This window comes from Conger conger, chromosome 6, assembly GCF_963514075.1.
Source record: "Conger conger chromosome 6, fConCon1.1, whole genome shotgun sequence".
Classification (NCBI taxonomy): domain Eukaryota; kingdom Metazoa; phylum Chordata; class Actinopteri; order Anguilliformes; family Congridae; genus Conger; species Conger conger.
In genome coordinates, this window is record NC_083765.1 from 3,155,844 (window position 1) to 3,173,343 (window position 17,500).

Here is a 17,500-nt window from a genome sequence, read left to right on the forward strand (position 1 = left end):
TGCCAGGGCCTGGGCAATGACCATCCTGCGCTTCTCCTTACTGCCACTGTCCACATAGGCCTGTGTGGAGAGAGAGAGGGAGAGGGAGAGAGAGAGGGAGAGGGAGGGGGGAGGGGGAGGGGGGGAGAGAAAGAGGGAGAGGGGGGGGAGACAGAGAGAGCACTGGAACTCCAGCAACATACGATACATGACTGGGACCCGGAATGTTCCCACAATATAATCCAGTTTGCAGTTTCCCATTTACGTACTTAACAACCTCAATCAATTTCTAAACTGCTGTGCAAATCTGTGTGGATTTGGACTTAATGCCTTATATTAAAAATGTGAGCGCACACACCACAAAAACACACCACACGCACACACACACCCACACACACAAATGCACAAACACACACACACACACACAAACGCACAAACACACCCACACACACCCACACACACACACAAACGCACAAACACACACACACACACACACACACACACACACAACAGCAACGGCAAGATAAAAACACTAAAGAGCAGCTGGTATTCCTGGTTTTTGCGTCGGCGTGTCACAGCAGACAGAATGACATCTTCAGGCTGACAGCCACAGGTCAGTGTGCCGGGCGTTTTAATCAGACGCGCGTGAGAGATGGAGGCCAGGACGAGGGGGCTCGGATTTTACTGGATTAATCAGGAAATACTGAGAGTTCGGCTTCGGTGAAGAACATTCTCTCTGCACAATGTACCTAAAGCTTCTGAGCCGAGCGGATAAAGGTATAACTAATAATCAAGGAAAGGAACATAAAGGGAGATGATGTCAGGGGCACATTGAGGTGGGGGATTTGGGGCACAGGGAGAGGGGGATTTGGGGCACAGGGAGAGGGGGATTTGGGGCACAGGGAGAGAGGGATTTGGGGCACAGGGATATTGGGATTTGGGGTACAGGGAGAGGGGGATTTGGGGCACAGGGAGAGGGGGATTTATGGCACAGGGAGAGGGGGATTTGGGGCACAGGGAGAGGGGGATTTGGGGCTCACCTCACGTGGGTCGAAGTGGGGCCGGCCCAGCAGGCCCTCCAGGTGGGCGTGGCGGCCAGGCTGGGTCAGCTTCAGCGCGATCATGGGGTCTGACTGCCTCAGGAGGGAGCGGGCTGCCCCCAGCTCCCTCAGCTCGATCAGCTCCAGAACCACCTGTGGGTCAGGGGTCAGGGGTCAGGGGTCAAGTCCTCCACCACACTGCCTGTCCCTCCCCGGCACATGTAGCACAAGCTCTTATTCAGAACAACACAAACGCCATCATACAGGTAAATACAGGACTCACCTGGTCATACAGGTAAATAAGGGACTCACCTGGTCATACAGGTAAATTCAGGAGTCACCTGCTCACACAGGTAAATACAGGACTCACCTGGACATACAGGTAAATACAGGACTCACCTGCTCATACAGGTCGATGAGTGTTTTGTCCGGCAGCGTTAGGGACTGAATAGCCTGCAGGACGGTGTCCCAGTGGCCGTTGTTGATGTCGGCGACAAAACTCTCGATGCTGTCCACCGTGTTGAGCGACACCGTGGTTTCCTCCTGCAAAGTGGCCAGGGTCCGATGTAAGTTGTTCTCCTTCAGGAACTGCATGATCAGGCGGATCACACTGCAACGCCCCGGACAACAACAGTTACACAGGGGCCACACAAGCGTATATCACTCACATTAAAATAAATGTAGCCGATAAATATATCAATTTTGACAGGTTCAATCCTGGGGTTTAGCTGAAAGCTGTAGCTATGGTGATATCATTTGGCGTATTTACCCGTGAGGAAGAGTGACGCGATTCAAGTGAAGAACATAGGCGACGCGAAAAACGTGCTAAATCAAAGCACGCAATCGGAATAAATGCCCGTAAAGTCCCCTCAACGGAGATATGTCGAATCCCGAAGCGTCTAACAAAATTAAGTAATTACTAGGAGAAAAAATTGTCAAATTGGAAATGTGCGCACAATTGCTCCGTAACTCTCCGTAATTGACGAGCAATATTGACCAAGACTGAATACAAAACAAAATTATCTGTACCCATTACAGAAATCTCAAACTTTTCCATTAGTTAATTCATGAAACACGTGAAAATAACAGCTTCTTGTAAGTAATTTAGCGTGCTAACTAAATAAATATATGTCGGCAGTAATTTCTTGACTGAAGCACAGCTACAACTGTAACTGTAATCTGTTTAGCTAATCCGCAACCAAATCTATCAGATAGTTCACCAGCTAACCAACGTAGCACACTCTGCCTTAACTGAAGAAGACTGGCGTTGTTTTCCTAGCGCTGTTGTAAACTGCGACTGCGAGACAAATTGCGAATGAAACAACAACATCCTCCGGTTAACTTACTCTGCGGATTCAACTTCCACAGCCATGGTGTGACAGATTCCCTGGACGGCGCTGCAGATGAGGAGTTACGCGACGTTACCGTTAGACTGTCAGGTGTGAAACCGCAGAGATGACTCGCACCGCCGGCATGTGAGCGGACGCGGGACCGCCCACTCCACGTGCTCTTCAATTTCACGTTGTACATAAACTGCGGATATTGCAGCCAAATATAACACCACCAGATCCCTTTATTTATTTATTTTTTTACTTTAACATACAATTCAGCCTCACAGCAAGGAGGTCCTGGGTTCGAATCCCCGTCGGCCGGGGCCTCTCTGTGCGGAGTTTGCATGTTCTCCCCGTGTCTGCGTGGGTTTCCTCCGGGTACTCCGGTTTCCTCCCACAGTCCAAAGACATGCAGGTTAGGCTGATTGAAGAGTCTAAATTGCCCGTAGGTATGAGTGTGTGAATGAATGGTGTGTGTGCCCTGCGATGGACTGGCGACCTGTCCAGGGTGTATTCCTGCCTTTCGCCCAATGTATGCTGGGATAGGCTCCAGCCTCCCTGCGACCCTGTTCAGGATAAGCGGGTTCAGATAATGGATGGATGGATGGATGGATGGATGGATACAATTCAGCTTCTCATTATTAATGATGTATATTAAGGTGTTTTTAATGGATCATTTGCGTGCATACATTCATGGACCATTAAGGGACCTTGGTTTCCTTTTAAAGGGAACTTAATTTAAATTAAGGTGGTTGGTATGGTTTGTGTAGGTAAATTAATGTAGAATTAATCATAGTAATGTATAATTCATGTCGTTTTAAGGCACTTACATTTCATAATGTGATGTGAAGCTACACATGCTGCCCAACTAAAGAACGCTCCGCACTGATTCATCAACTAATCACAAAAAACAAAAACAAAGTAATCACGTGACTGAATTGCCACCGCCAAAGAAGTAGGCCTAATAAAAAAATAAAATTAAAATAAAAAACGCCCACGAGTATCAGGCATCTGCACATAGGACCTCCACAATTTAACCCTTAATTAAAAATAAGGACCCCTTAATTTTGTTCCTGGATGGGAACCCCTTAATTATTACAATTACAAAAAACTTTAATGTTACAAGTAAGGTGTATTTCAGGTGCTGGACACCTAATAATGTAGTTACATTACCCCTTACTATTAATAAAATAAAATAAATAATAATACTATTTTTTAAAAGAGTTATTAAAGGACAGTATGTAAAGATGTCACAATTAGGCCTGGGTGATTCCGCAACTGGGGTGCCGTCTAGTCCTTGCAACTCTTCAAAATTTAACTTTAAGCCATTCAAAAAACGTGTTCACCAGTCTGAGGTTAATTTTAGGTTCCAGGTTTTTTTACAAGGTTTCTCTGCTTATGATGGCTGCATTTTGCTCAGCCCTGTTAACAAAACGTAAAACACACTTGTTTGAAAGTCAATATAAAAAAAGCATGATGAATACATCCTTTATTCCCCCCCATGAAATGGACAATAAAATGTTTATTTTTAAGAAATGTATTGCCATATAACAAAATAAGGTATATTTGTTCTAAAACAATTGATGTATGTACAAAATGTGGGTACCTAGAGTCCATGCTACTGGCAGGAGGACAATAAGGCCCTTCTAATATCTTCCCAAAAATTTCAAGCTATGATTTTGGGTTGAGTGACCTTCACAGTCAATATGACAATATCAGAGAACCTGCAGAAAAAAATAATGAGATAACTAAATGAACAAAATTAATCACCAAATATGATGTGATTATTAATATTATGACACTTCATAATGACACGTCATATTCATTGTCTTATTTCATATTCAATTTGCTGGAGTACAGAGCCAAAACAGCAAAAATGTCACGTTTCAGGTCTTTCTTGCCATGTTTTATGTTTATTCATGTTGTCTTAGTCACGTAGTGTCTTATCATGTATTATGTTAGTCTAGGTTCGTCATGTTGTTTAGTTATGTTTCGTTACGATTTATTTTCTTGTCATGTCTAGTTATGTTTCGTACGATTATATTACCTTGTTTTGTTGAGTGGTTATCGTCTTAGTTTCGCTTTGTGTTATGTTTTGATTTATGTTTATTGTTACGTTAACTGGTCGTTGTTTATGCATACACTTTTACATGTCTTTCCGCAAACCTTGCGTTCCGCCTTTTCTCTCTCTCTCTCTTTCTGTCATTCACTCCCTAATTGTTTCCATTTGTCTATTTACTAAAACTACTAACGCTAGATCAGGATTGGGTAGAAACTAACAAACTAATCATGTGTTCATGTTACCTTACGTTTCTCGTGCATGTCATTTACTAATTTACTAATGCTAGGGCAGGATAGGTTTATTACTAACGATTACTAATCACCTTGTTTAACTTGTCATCCATCGTACCTGTTTTCCATTTCCATACGCTCTAACTAATTGTCTACACCTGTCTACACCCGCATTTATAGCCCAGTCGCGCAACTGTTCACTGCGAAATTGTCTGCCTCTGTTTACCACGCAACGCTTGAGCATTATTTACTGGTTGAGTACACGTTACGATCCAAGCCTGTTACCGACCATTGTTTATTGATTTCTGTTTTGTTGACCACTGTTTGTTTTTGACCACGTCCTCGCCTACCGTTTTGTATTTTTGCTTCGCTGATTGTTTCATGGTTTCGACTCCCGCTTCGCCCACGACTACGCCTCTGCCTGCCGTCCGCCTGTTCAGCTGCCCCGCTGACAGCTCTCCTGCTACCGGACCTCCCTGCACGTCTACCGACTACGAGTTTCCCTCTTCCCTCGGCACCGTGCTTTTTGTTTGTTTGTTATTTGTTTGGCTGGATCTTCGTGTATGGACTTTGCTTGTTTTGACCGCTCCTGGGATTCGTCCCGAATAAAGCCATAACGGGACTTTAACCATGATTTCTGAGTCGTGCATTTTGGGTCCAACCCCCACGCACCCGTGTCATTGTCCCAGGGCAGTCTAGAAACGCGATTGGTCGGAATCTGCGTATACGTATACAGACGTATTTAACAAGGAAACTGGTTTGAATGTCCCGCGCCATTTTAACATTGTAAGGTTTAGTACAGTTTACTGTTGTCTATACGCGCCTTTAATCTGGTAGTACAGCATGCCAAAGACTGTTATAGAGCGTATTAACGATGCGTTGGACTATCTCTCCGACGACGACTTACTTCGATTTAAGCACAAACTGAGTGAACTGAAGATTATCGGGTATGGTAAGATTCAACACGAGAAAACCGTGCAGGTCACGCGAAGGCTAGTTAGCACGTTAACGACGAGCCGCGCTATCGCTCGCACTGCTGAAGTCCTGAGGGCGATGGAGCTATACGACGAAGCGGATGATTTAGAAAACGATGGAAATGATCGTAAGTACTAATTGGAGGTGGGTAAATTAAATATGAAATCTGTCTTTTTTTTCTCCAGAAATAGCTTACTTTCAGATTCACTTTCTGCTCTAGACTCTCAAACTGCTTGCTTTACATACCGACGGTCTGTGGTTGTGCTTTCAGATAATATAAACGAAACTATTTTAAATGGGTATGTAGGAAGAATTAGCCTACTTCATGAAAGTGTCGCGTTATTATTTTACATGGCCTAATAGTTATAATGTTCTTAGACAATTGCTTAGGCTATTCAAAATAAATATAATTTAAAAATACGTTGTATAAATAATGTTTAAAAGTGACTACGGCCAAACGCGGCGCAGGTACCAATGATTGGCTACTCTGCTTTCCTAGGGGCGCCAGTCGCGGGAGCGGAGCGCCCGCCTGGAAGCGCCACGAGCTCCAACACCGAACTGACGGAAGGTCGGTGTGAATGAAAATCCGTATCCGCGCTGGAAAAACGTCACCGACACTCTTCGTTTTACAACATTTTACAACATTGTTTTGTGGGAGACCCCCCACCCCCATATTAGATGGGCCAATAGCCCTACGCGCTGAATCCTGCAGACACGCATACAGTATTTTGCATGACCTCATCAGACCACACACAAACTCAGCACAAACTCTGAGGTCACATTTTACTTAAAAATGTGAAGGAATGTTACATCGTAAATCCTAAATTATGCATAACCAATTTCTGTTTCTCAACAGGTGACCATTTTGTGGACAAGAACCAAGTTCAGCTGATTAAGAGGGTGACCGCAGTGAAATCCATTCTAGATCACCTTCTTCATAAGAAATTCATCGTCTCTGAAATGTACAACCTGATTCTATGCGAAAAAACATCTGAAGACCAAATGAGGAAGCTTATGCATGATGTCATTTTCCGAATTGGAGTGAAGGCAAAAGATGAGCTGGTCAAGATTCTGGAAACGGAAGAACTGTACCTGATGGGAGACCTGAGAGGGAATTAACCCCACCTCTGTCACATTACAGCTGCAGGATATGAGGAAAACATGCAGTAACATTGGTGATTATTGGGATTGATATGCCTTTAACAACATTACATTTACATTTTAGTCATTTGGCAGACGCTTTTAATCAAAAGCGACTTACAAGTCCATAGGTTCTACCATAAGTCAAAGCATCACATCCAGAAACTAGCAAAATACACATGAAATGCTGTTCTAAACAAAACACCCCTCATACAATGGCTATAGAGATGTTTGTTGAGCAGCTAATAGTTCTCCGGGAACAGGGTTGGGCAGCCCTGCTCTAGCTGTTGAATGAGCTGTGCTTTGTTAGGAGTTGAAGTGATAACCTTCTGGATGGTCGATCTCCAGGAGCAGGGTTGGGGAGCCCTGTTCAATGGCACCAGCGAAGGCTGGAGCACAGTTGACTGTGTCTTTGTTGCCATTGTCTTCTTCGTAAGGCACCTGGTTCCATTTCTGCACTGCCAGTCACTTCTGTGCGTAGACCAGGCAGAACACCAGGCCCGGCAGAGCAGGGAGAGTAGCAAATTCACTTTATGGACAGATGTTCTGGAATCTCTGCACTCAACACACAAAGCTTTTCAAACCAAACCACTAATTTAGTGCCCTGCACTGCTTCAACATCTGGCAGATGGTGCTGATCTAATGTCTCTGCTAAGAAAGTGATTCACTGAATTATTCCTTTTGAAAATATTTCATATGAGCTGAGGCAGGCCACGTTTATGGCCACGTTTTTCCTACCTGCTTTTTTCTCAGTACGCAGACGTACATTTTATAATGTTTCATAAGTAAAAAGATTGACGTTTGCCAGGGGCTCAATGCTACTTGTATGTTTTAGGCACCTATTCAATGTTCACTAAAAATATACAGAAAGGTGAGGTAGTTTAGTGTGATTTTTTTAAAATGGAATGATATAGTGTAGGGGAAAATTCACAGAACGAAAGATCTCCCTCCTAAAAGCATGATAACCAATCACAAGTCAAAATCAGACTCCGCCTTAGTGAGCAGGCTGGTTCCTCCAAAACTCTTGACGATGTGTGCTAAAAGTTTATCAATATATCTGTATTAAAGTATGATATGTACCCTGTATAGTTTCAAACTGATTAACTGCTAAATTGTGCTCGGATTACACGGTGAGCCCAGCCAGCTGGCAGGGGGGGGCCCCCGTCTTGAACTGTGTAGACCAAACTGTCAAGGACATGGGCAGAGCAAGATATGACTATACAGCTGATTTCTCCGGGACTCTCGATGTTTTATGCCAGGAGTGTATCTATTTGACCTAGAACATTAATTATAGCTGAGCTTATAAAAACGCAAGAAATCACAGTGAAAACTGTCGAAATGAGAGCAAAGAATGCTACTTACATTTACTCCCTTAGAAGAGAATAATTAATCAAATGTTTAGTATGTCTGTAGATTAGAAAAGTATATTAGAAGTGAATATTAATGAAATGTTTAGTTTGTCTGTATATTTTCAATGATTACTGCTGCTTAGTTTGTCTTATAAAATCGAAAGATACAGAGTGACGTGTATGGATGACGTGTTAGAGGGAGGGCATCCAGAACTTTCTGAGGTCTGGTAGTTTGCCAAGAGCAGGTGCGGGGTGAAGTGAGGACACGTAGTTGGCAGAATGCCCTGAACTTTGTACAGAGTTGGCAGAGCATAAGGACCGTTGGCAATTTGCCACAATGACGTTGTGGGAGGAGCGTTGGGAGGAGTTACGATAAGAAAAGTGTGGGTGATTTGCCAGAATGCGGTTTGAGGAGGAGTTGTAGGTGGAGTAACTGTGTATAAAATGGGTGTACAAATGCCAGTCGGGGTTCAGTTCTGGAGAGCTGATCCGGCTTTATGCACGTGTGCTAATAAAGTCTGATTTTCCTGAAGATCTTGCTGCCTGGTGTCGTCTTTTCCCTCGCGAAGATGTTTTTCGACAAATTGAAGATTTGGACTCTGTTGTTTCCTAGACACGACAATAGCAAATCATTGGGATGACCTGGCTCAGGCAGTAAGAGCAGTCGTCCGGCAATCGGAGGGTTGCTGGTTCGATCCCCCGCCTGGGCTGTGTCGAAGTGTCCCTGAGCAAGACACCTAACCCCCAAATGCTCCTGACGAGCTGTTCGGTGCCTTGCATGGCAGCCAATCGCCGTCGGTGTGTGAATGTGTGTATGAATGGGTGAATGAGAAGCATCAATTGTACAGCGCTTTGGATAAAGGCACTATATAAATGCCTGCCATTTACCATTTACCATTTAAATCAGCCCTTAATCTGAAGTGGTTTCAAAAAGTAAGACTTTAGTCAGAAAAAATGGCCAATCGAGCACTACAAAAGAAAGCCACGTATTTTTTTCATTAGAGGTTCCTCCATTCCCTGAATTCATTGCGTTGATCTTCGCACCCATTGTAAGACAATGGGGTCTATCTACAACCCGTGCTGTTCTTTCAGACTCGCTCGGAGCGAGGGTGTGGCACGCGGCGTGTCTCTGCGCCCGCCGGCCGCCGCCTGGTCAGGAGCGCGGTCTCGCCCCCCCCCTGGGCCTGGTCAGGAGCGCGGTCTCATCCCCCCTGGGCCTGGTCAGGAGCGCGGTCTCGCCCCCCCTGGGCCTGGTCAGGAGCGCGGTCTCCCCCCCCCCCCCCCCCCCCCCCGTGGGCCTGGTCAGGAGCGCGGTCTCCCCCCCCCCCCCCCCCCCGTGGGCCTGGTCAGGAGCGCGGTCTCATCCCCCCCTGTGGGCCTAGTCAGGAGCGCGGTCTCATCCCCCCCCCGTGGGCCTGGTCAGGAGCGCGGTCTCCCCCCCCCCCCCCCCGTGGGCCTGGTCAGGAGCGCGGTCTCGCCCCCCGTGGGCCGGCCTATACAATTACAAAAAATCCCCCCAAAAAAACCTTTAATGTTACAAGTAAGGTGTATTTCAGGTGCTGGACACCTAATAATGTAGTTACATTACCCCTTACTATTAATAAGATTTATATATATTTTTTAAAGAGTTATTAAAGGACAGTATGTAAAGATGTCACAATTCGGCCATTTTGCTAAATTGAATCCAGTAAAACGTGTTTTAAGCCATTCAAAAAACGTGGTCACCAGTCTCAGGTAAATTTCAGGTTTCAGGTTTTTTTACAAGGTTTCTCTGCTTATGGTGGCGGTATTTTGTTCAACCCTGTTACCAAAACATAAAATGCACTTGTTTGGAAGTCAATATAAGAATACAATACGTCCTTTATTCCCCCCCATGAAATGGACAATAAAATGTTTATTTTTAAGAAATAAACATATAACAAAAGCCATATAACAAAATAAGTGATATTTGTTCCAAAACAATTTATGTATGTACAAAATGTGGGTAACTAGAGTCCATGCTACTGGCATGAGGACAATAAGGCCCTTCCAATATTTTCCCCAAAATTTAAAGCGATGATTTTGGGTTGAGTGACCTTCACAGTCAATATGACAATATCAGAGAACCTGAGATAACTAAATGAACAAAATTAATCACCAAATATGATGTGATTATTAATATTATGACACTTCATAATATTACGTCATATTAATTGTCTTATTTCATATTCAGTTTGCTGGAGTACAGAGCCAAAACGGCAAAAAATGTGTCATTGTCCAACCAAATTGGCCTACTTATTGACTGCACTGGATATATTACACTATGGCCTATCGGCAGCGAAAGCCTGTAAACTGTATATTACACACACACACAAAACAGAAACAAAACCAGCAATATCTATGAGGTAGCAGATTCCGACTAGTCGCGTTTCTGGACTGCCCCCCTCCCGCGCCATTTTAAGATTTGCATGCGCCTGGTAGTACAGTATGCCAAAGACTGTTAGAGAGCGTATTATCGAAGCGTTGGACAATCTCTCCTCCGACAACTTACTTCGATTTAAGCACAAACTGAGTGAACTGAAGATTATCGGATATGGTCTGATTGAAAACGAGACGACCGTGCAGATCACGCGAAGGCTAGTTAGCAAGTTTACGACGAGCCGCGCTATCGCTGGCACTGCTGAAGTCCTGAGGGCGATAGAGTTACACGACGAAGCGGAAGAGTTAGAAAACGATCGTAAGTACTAATTGGAGGTGGGTAAATTAAATATGCAATCTCTTTATAAGTAAATATGCAATCTCCAGAAATAAGTAGCCTACTTTCAGATTCACTTTTTGCTCATAGACTCACAAACTTCTTGCTTTACATACCGACGGTTTGTGGTTGTGCTTTCAGATAATATAAACCGAAACCATTTTAAAAGGGTATGTAGGAAGCATTAGCCTACTTCATGAAAGTGTCGCGTATGACATAGTTTATTATTATTATTATTATTATTATTATTGTTATTATTATTTTACATGGCCTAATGGTTATAATGTTCTTAGACAATTGCTTAGGCTATTCAAAATAAATATGATGTTTTAAAATACGTTATATAAATAATGTTTAAAAGTGACTACGGCCAAACGCGGCGCAGGTACCAATGATAGGCTACTCTGCTTTCCTAGGGGCGCCAGTCGCGGGAGCAGAGCGCCCGCCTGGAAGCGCCACGAGCTCCAACACCGAACTGACGGAAGGTCGGTGTGAATGAAAATCCGTATCCGCGCTGGAAAAACGTCACCGACACTCTTCGTTTTACAACATTTTACAACATTGTTTTGTGGGAGACCCCCCACCCCCATATTAGATGGGCCAATAGCCCTACGCGCTGAATCCTGCAGACACGCATACAGTATTTTGCATGACCTCATCAGACCACACACAAACTCAGCACAAACTCTGAGGTCACATTTTACTTAAAAATGTGAAGGAATGTTACATCGTAAATCCTAAATTATGCATAACCAATTTCTGTTTCTCAACAGGTGACCATTTTGTGGACAAGAACCAAGTTCAGCTGATTAAGAGGGTGACCGCAGTGAAATCCATTCTAGATCACCTTCTTCATAAGAAATTCATCGTCTCTGAAATGTACAGCCTGATTCTATGCGAAAAAACATCTGAAGACCAAATGAGGAAGCTTATGCATGATGTCATTTTCCGAATTGGAGAGAAGGCAAAAGATGAGCTGGTCAAGATTCTGGAAACGGAAGAACTGTACCTGATGGGAGACCTGAGAGGGAATTAACCCCACCTCTGTCACATTACAGCTGCAGGATATGAGGAAAACATGCAATAACATTGGTGATTATTGTGATTATGATATGCCTTTAACAAAACACCCCTCATACAATGGCTATAGAGATGTTTGTTGAGCAGCTAATAGTTCTCCGGGAACAGGGTTGGGCAGCCCTGCTCTAGCTGTTGAATGAGCTGTGCTTTGTTAGGAGTTGAAGTGATAACCTTCTGGATGGTCGATCTCCAGGAGCAGGGTTGGGGAGCCCTGTTCAATGGCACCAGCGAAGGCTGGAGCACAGTTGACTGCGTCTTTGTTGCCATTGTCTTCTTCGTAAGGCACCTGGTTCCATTTCTGCACTGCCAGTCACTTCTGTGCGTAGACCAGGCAGAACACCAGGCCCGGCAGAGCAGGGAGAGTAGCAAATTAACTTTATGGACAGATGTTCTGGAATCTCTACACTCAACACACAAAGCTTTTCAAACCAAACAACTAATTTAGTGCCCTGCACTGCTTCAACATCTGGCAGATGGTGCTGATCTAATGTCTCTGCTAAGAAAGTGATTCACTGAATTATTCCTTTTGAAAATATTTCACGTTTTTCTACCTGCTTTTTTCTCAGTACGCAGACGTACATTTTATAATGTTTCATAATTAAAAAGATTGACAAATCAATAACCGTGTAATGTTTTTTTTTTTTTTTTTCTGCTGTTGTTAATTTACTTTGAATTTATTATACGCCAGTAGTTATATGTACAGAGCAAAGCAGCATACATGTTTGTTATGGAATATTGTTTATTTGCAACATATCAAAATGCTTCATTTCGCCAATATTGGGGTTGTACAAAGTGAACCTCGTTTGCCAGGGGCTCAATGCTACTTGTATGTTTTAGGCACCTATTCAATGTTCACTAAAAATATACAGAAAGGTGAGGTAGTTTAGTTTTTTAATGGAATGATATAGCAAATCAGCCCTTAATCTGAAGTGGTTTTAAAAAGTAAGACTTTAGTCAGAAAAAATGGCCAATCGAGCACTACAAAAGAAAGCCACGCATTTTTTTCATTAGAGGTTCCTCCATTCCCTGAATCAATTGCGTTGATCTTCGCACCCATTGTAAGACAATGGGGTCTATCTACAACCCGTGCTGTTCTTTCAGACTCGCTCGGAGCGAGGGTGTGGCGCGCGGCGCGTCTCTGTGCCCGCCGGCCGCCGCCTGGTCAGGAGCGCGGTCTCGCCCCCCGCGGGCCGGCCCGGGGGCCGTTTGGCGGTGGTCTTGCAGGCGAAGTCGTGCCGGTAGGAGGTGATCTTCTGGAAGGGGCCCACGGGCATGGCGGTCTGCTCCAGGTGGATGATGGGGAGCCTCTTCTGGACCTTATAGGCCTTGTACTCCCGGGCGTAGTCGGTCACAAACTCCACGTCGCCCTGGGCCATGTAGTCCACCGGCTTGTGTGGCTTGGCTGGTGGGACCGACCAGGCCTTGTAAGTGTCCTGGTACTCGGAGAACGAGTCGAAGGGGCACCCGTCGGTGCCCATGGTGACGCGGTGCCGGGCTAACTTTGCCACCTCGCCCCTCGCGCCCCGGTAGACGTTGGCGTAGTTGGTGAGCAGGTCGATATCGCCCTTCAGGCGGATGCAGTCCGCCGGCCGGCGCCTGCGCACGGCTAACACCGGCCAGGCCTTGAAATGGTCCTGGTACTCGCTGACGTTGTTCTCCCGAGCGAGGGGTAGCTTTGGCACCACCACGTTGAGCCAGGAGCTGCCGGGCTTCCGCAGGCCTCTCCACCGGTTGGCGGCGGCGGTGGGCTCGCCAGAATAGACGGGGCCGGACTTCAGACCGTCCCCGGCTCCGACTGGATTCTCGTCTTGCCGTTTCGCCGAGCCGACCCCCGCTTCGTTGAAATAGCGGAGAGAAAAAACGTTATATGTGTGTGTTACAAAGCATAATCTCATTATCTCTTTTCAATGCATAGTACTGTCCATAAGTATTTGGACAGTGGTACAATTCCTGTTTTTTCCTTAGCGCAGGTATAAGAAAGCAGTCAAGCAGTCATTTCATTTTATTTCATTTTAGCCTGGTTTTGTTTTGTACAGCACTTTGGTCAACCATGGTTGTTTTAAATGTGCTTTATAAATAAAGTTTATTATTATTATTATTATTAAGGAAGCTGCTATGAGGCTGAGAAATAAGCACAAAAAAAAACAAGACAGGCAAAATGATAAACTGTTTGGACCATCTTTCAGAAGAAAGAGAGCACTGGTGTATTTTTTAGATCATTGCCTTGCCGTTAGATGAGGCACTGCCCAATGCGTTTGGTGGCATTTCACTGAATGATATATATACCCTCAAATTAAAGGTGCATTTCAGCCTCTTCTTTATATTTTCATTTTAAATCCAATATGCTGGAGTACAGTGCCACTGTCCAAATATTTACGGATTACACTGTAGATCATAATCAGCCACAAAGGTCACATTAGCTTCGCTGAACACTTCAACAACAACAACAACAACAACAACAACAACAAAAAATATATATATATCCGCCTACCTGCTTTCACAGACTTGACGATCATCTTTTTCTTTAGTGGGCTATACATCGCACTCTTGTTCTCGTTGGCTTGTAGGTTTGGTTAGTCACTGTGTCTGTGTAGCGAATTTAGACTAAAAAATAAGACAAATTAAAATAGGGGTATGAAGTCACCCTCGTTTGCCCACATATTCTAGATGAACTTCGTTACAGCTGAAAGACTACGGTAAGGTTCTGAATCGGAACACTTTAAGCGTGACGCAACAGTGTATACAGCGTGCGCCACAGAGCCTTCTATGAAAAACGATCAAACGGCTCTAGTTAAAATAATTTCCACCCTCTAAAAACATTCACGTAAATGAGGCTTGTTTGCGAATAAAAAAATGTGACAACATGTGTAACAACAGATTAGTAGGCCTAGTTTAGCCTGAAAAACAACCTTTAGCATATTGGAAATTGGCTTATTCAATCATATTAAAATAAATCTAGGGTACTAGTAGGGTACTATATCACCCCGAAAATCTCGAATTCCATTCCCATTCGAGCCCGGGAAATTCAATGAGCTACGACGCAGAGGTCATTTGAGTCATCACCTGGTTTAAACTGAACACTCCGTTTCCCATAGAATGTTAAATGCAATGCCATGTCAGCGTAATCCACACGAGGGCGCCAGAGTTCTTTTCAATGAAATGTTCTCTTGCCATCCAACGTCGCAGGCGTTGGTGTTATGTGTCTAGTCCAAGTTTGTAAATTGAGCAGAAACATAAACCAGTGAATGAATGGGTTTCACTACGGGCTGTCGCCTATAGACGTAAAGTGTGTAGGCCAACATTAATTGAAGATATAATTCGTTATTCTAGATGATGCCTCCGGTTTTGTGGTAGGCTAGGTACCCATGCTAAGTGCAAATTGTTGCACGATTTAGCAGCAAAAGCCTATTTCAAATATGCCACGAAATCAGTCCAAACGAAATGGTGATCATTTCGGTAGTCTACTCAGTGCCGGGAACTTTGTTGGTTGACGTGTGAGACAACCCAACACAACAACTTAATTCCAAGTGAAAACGGCTTTCCCCGAAAAACCAGTTTGTAGTGCACGATGCAGAAAGAACAATAGAAAAGTAGCTAGGCTATTTCATGACACCTGTTGCAACTGGATTTTGCATCCGCGCTATTTCAAATCTGTTGGAAATACCCGGAAAACGTACTTCACTGTCACTACGCTTCTGGGCGGTTCCAATTCCGCTCTAGCCGCGGACACTGGGGAACCCGAGAGCTGCGATAAGTAAAAACGATAAATAAATAGAAACATGGCGACCGCTCACAAAAGCGTACACGGATAACATAATTCTAGATGTAGTAAGGGAAGTTTTAATGCATTCTCCGTGAGTCTATATCATAATTTGATGCTGCAAGCGCCCTTTTTAGATCTACGACACGGAGGGAATCATTCTCGCAGGTGAAAGGAGCAAGTTGCCTTAGACCTAAATGTCAGCGATCTGTCCTCTGGCTGTGTGAACCAGCAGGTAAGTGTTCGTTTGCTTCGACGAGTCAACATCGGGTTCGGCGATGAACAAAAACGGGTTGGTGTCATTATTTGATGGGAAAGGGAAACTTTGCATTTTTGGTCGAAATTTTGGCTACGGATGTGTGTGATACATGCTCCCCAGTGTGTGCGCGCGTTTTAACATTCGTCTTTGTACTCGACAACTTTATACAAGAGTAGAGACCGCAGGGAGGGCTCGCGTGACACAGCCCGGCTAGGTTAGCAACAGGCACGGAACCAGAATACAGGTCTTCGGTGCTGAAAGAAGAAGTGAGTTTGAAACGGTGCTGTTTTGAGTACTGACCCTTAACTGACAGTTTGCTCTGTACAACTGCATCGTAAGCGCACAGGTGTTCAAGGTGTGTCAGTTTAGGACCAACAGGTTAAAATGGATATTTGCAGCACATAATAATATATGCTGTACATTTAAAAGAGTTTATGGTTGTTTGTGTTCTTTCACTTTTCGACCTTCGGTGTATTTTATATTGTATTTTGTTATTTATTATTATATCCCAGCATCCATTGGGTGAGAAGCAAAAGAACCAGGACAGGTCGCCAATCCATCGCAAGGCACACACACACACACACACACACACACACACACACACACACACACTGTCCTGTCCGCTTCAGTAGCCTGTTAGCATTCATAGTTATATTAGCACGACAGCCGAAGCTCTGACATCGCCTTGGCAACAAGCCTGTTACTGGAAGTATGAGTCCGTGCTTCACATAACTCCTGACATTCCAAGGCACACATATAAACCGTAATTTATGCTTAAATATTGAGTTTTTCGTGAATAGTATTGTCCGGTCATAGTGGCTTTTTGCAAACACCATACCACGGCCTCTTGTTTTATTTCGGTGGGGCGGCCTGTAGCGTAGTGGTTAAGGTACATGACCCGGTGTAGCCACAATAAGATCCGCACAGCCGTTGGGCCCTTGAGCAAGGCCCTTAACCCTGCGTTGCAGGGTTGTCTCCTGCTTAGTCTAATCAACTGTACCTCGCTCTGGCTAAGAGCGTGTGCCAAATGCCATTAATGTAATATAATTTCTTGTATGGACTGAGAGTCAGATCAGATATGCGTATACAGGACTGGAAAGCAATTGTGTGTTATTACCATTTTATACACATATATAAATATATATATACCAGTCCTGGAGGGCCACAGTGTCTGCAGGTTTAACTCCAGTCCTGGAGGGGGTGCTGTGTCTGCAGGTTTAACTCTAGTCCTGGAGGGCCACAGTGTCTGCAGGTTTAACTCCAGTCCTGGAGGGGGCGCTGTGTCTGCAGGTTTAACTCCAGTCCTGGAGGGGGCGCTGTGTCTGCAGGTTTAACTCCTGCACGAGTTCCCGTGACAGCTTGGCAGGGGAAGTTGTATTCTGCCCGGCCTGTAAGACGGCGTAAAAGCGTCTCAGAACAGCAGCAGCAGCAGCGGGTTAAGGTGGACTTGGCGGGTAAACGGTACGGGTGAATGATATGGGTTTAGCGGGTAAGCGGTACGGGTTTGGCGGGTAAACGGTACGGGTTTGGCGGGTAAGCGGTACGGGTTTGGCGGGTAAAC

At 44.6% G+C, this 17,500-nt stretch overlaps 3 protein-coding genes across 5 annotated transcripts in view; 2 read left to right on the plus strand and 1 right to left on the minus strand.

Moving 5' to 3' along the window:
- The window catches only part of LOC133130279 (WD40 repeat-containing protein SMU1-like), a 14,655-nt gene extending 12,096 nt beyond the window's left edge, over positions 1 to 2,559 (minus strand). The window contains exons 1-4 of one of the 3 annotated variants that reach the window (XM_061244745.1): positions 2,366 to 2,559; positions 1,419 to 1,629; positions 1,020 to 1,172; positions 1 to 60 (exon numbers count right to left, since the gene is read on the minus strand). The exon at positions 1 to 60 is cut by the window's left edge and continues 51 nt beyond it. In XM_061244745.1, the coding sequence (XP_061100729.1) occupies positions 1 to 60; positions 1,020 to 1,172; positions 1,419 to 1,629; positions 2,366 to 2,391 (450 nt within the window). In that variant the 5' untranslated portion in view covers positions 2,392 to 2,559. Of the gene's footprint in view, positions 61 to 1,019; positions 1,173 to 1,418; positions 1,630 to 1,788; positions 2,300 to 2,365 lie in introns of those variants that run through there. The other 2 variants (XM_061244746.1, XM_061244747.1) reach the window with 2 other exon arrangements.
- Positions 2,560 to 10,540: 7,981 nt separating this feature from the next.
- Positions 10,541 to 12,542, plus strand: LOC133130298 (apoptosis-associated speck-like protein containing a CARD). The gene is made up of 3 exons (XM_061244776.1): positions 10,541 to 10,822; positions 11,257 to 11,325; positions 11,614 to 12,542. Exons 1-3 carry the CDS (start codon positions 10,573 to 10,575, stop codon positions 11,874 to 11,876), a joined length of 582 nt encoding a protein of 193 aa, XP_061100760.1. The 5' UTR covers positions 10,541 to 10,572; the 3' UTR covers positions 11,877 to 12,542.
- A 3,034-nt stretch (positions 12,543 to 15,576) lies between these two features.
- The window catches only part of LOC133130269 (DENN domain-containing protein 4C-like), a 41,781-nt gene continuing 39,857 nt past the window's right edge, over positions 15,577 to 17,500 (plus strand). Inside the window, exon 1 of the mRNA XM_061244720.1 lies at positions 15,577 to 15,915. The gene's annotated coding sequence lies outside the window, so the exon portion shown is untranslated. The remainder of the gene's footprint in view (positions 15,916 to 17,500) is intronic.

What these genes read in the sequence shown, in the direction of transcription:
- LOC133130298 (XM_061244776.1), top strand. Translation starts at nt 10,573, where the DNA reads ATGCCAAAGACTGTTAGAGAGCGTATTATCGAAGCGTTGGACAATCTC. An exon ending in GGAAGAGTTAGAAAACGATC is followed by an intron (nt 10,823 to 11,256) that starts GTAAGTACTAAT and finishes CTGCTTTCCTAG; the next exon opens with GGGCGCCAGTCGCGGGAGCA. An exon ending in CAACACCGAACTGACGGAAG is followed by an intron (nt 11,326 to 11,613) that starts GTCGGTGTGAAT and finishes GTTTCTCAACAG; the next exon opens with GTGACCATTTTGTGGACAAG.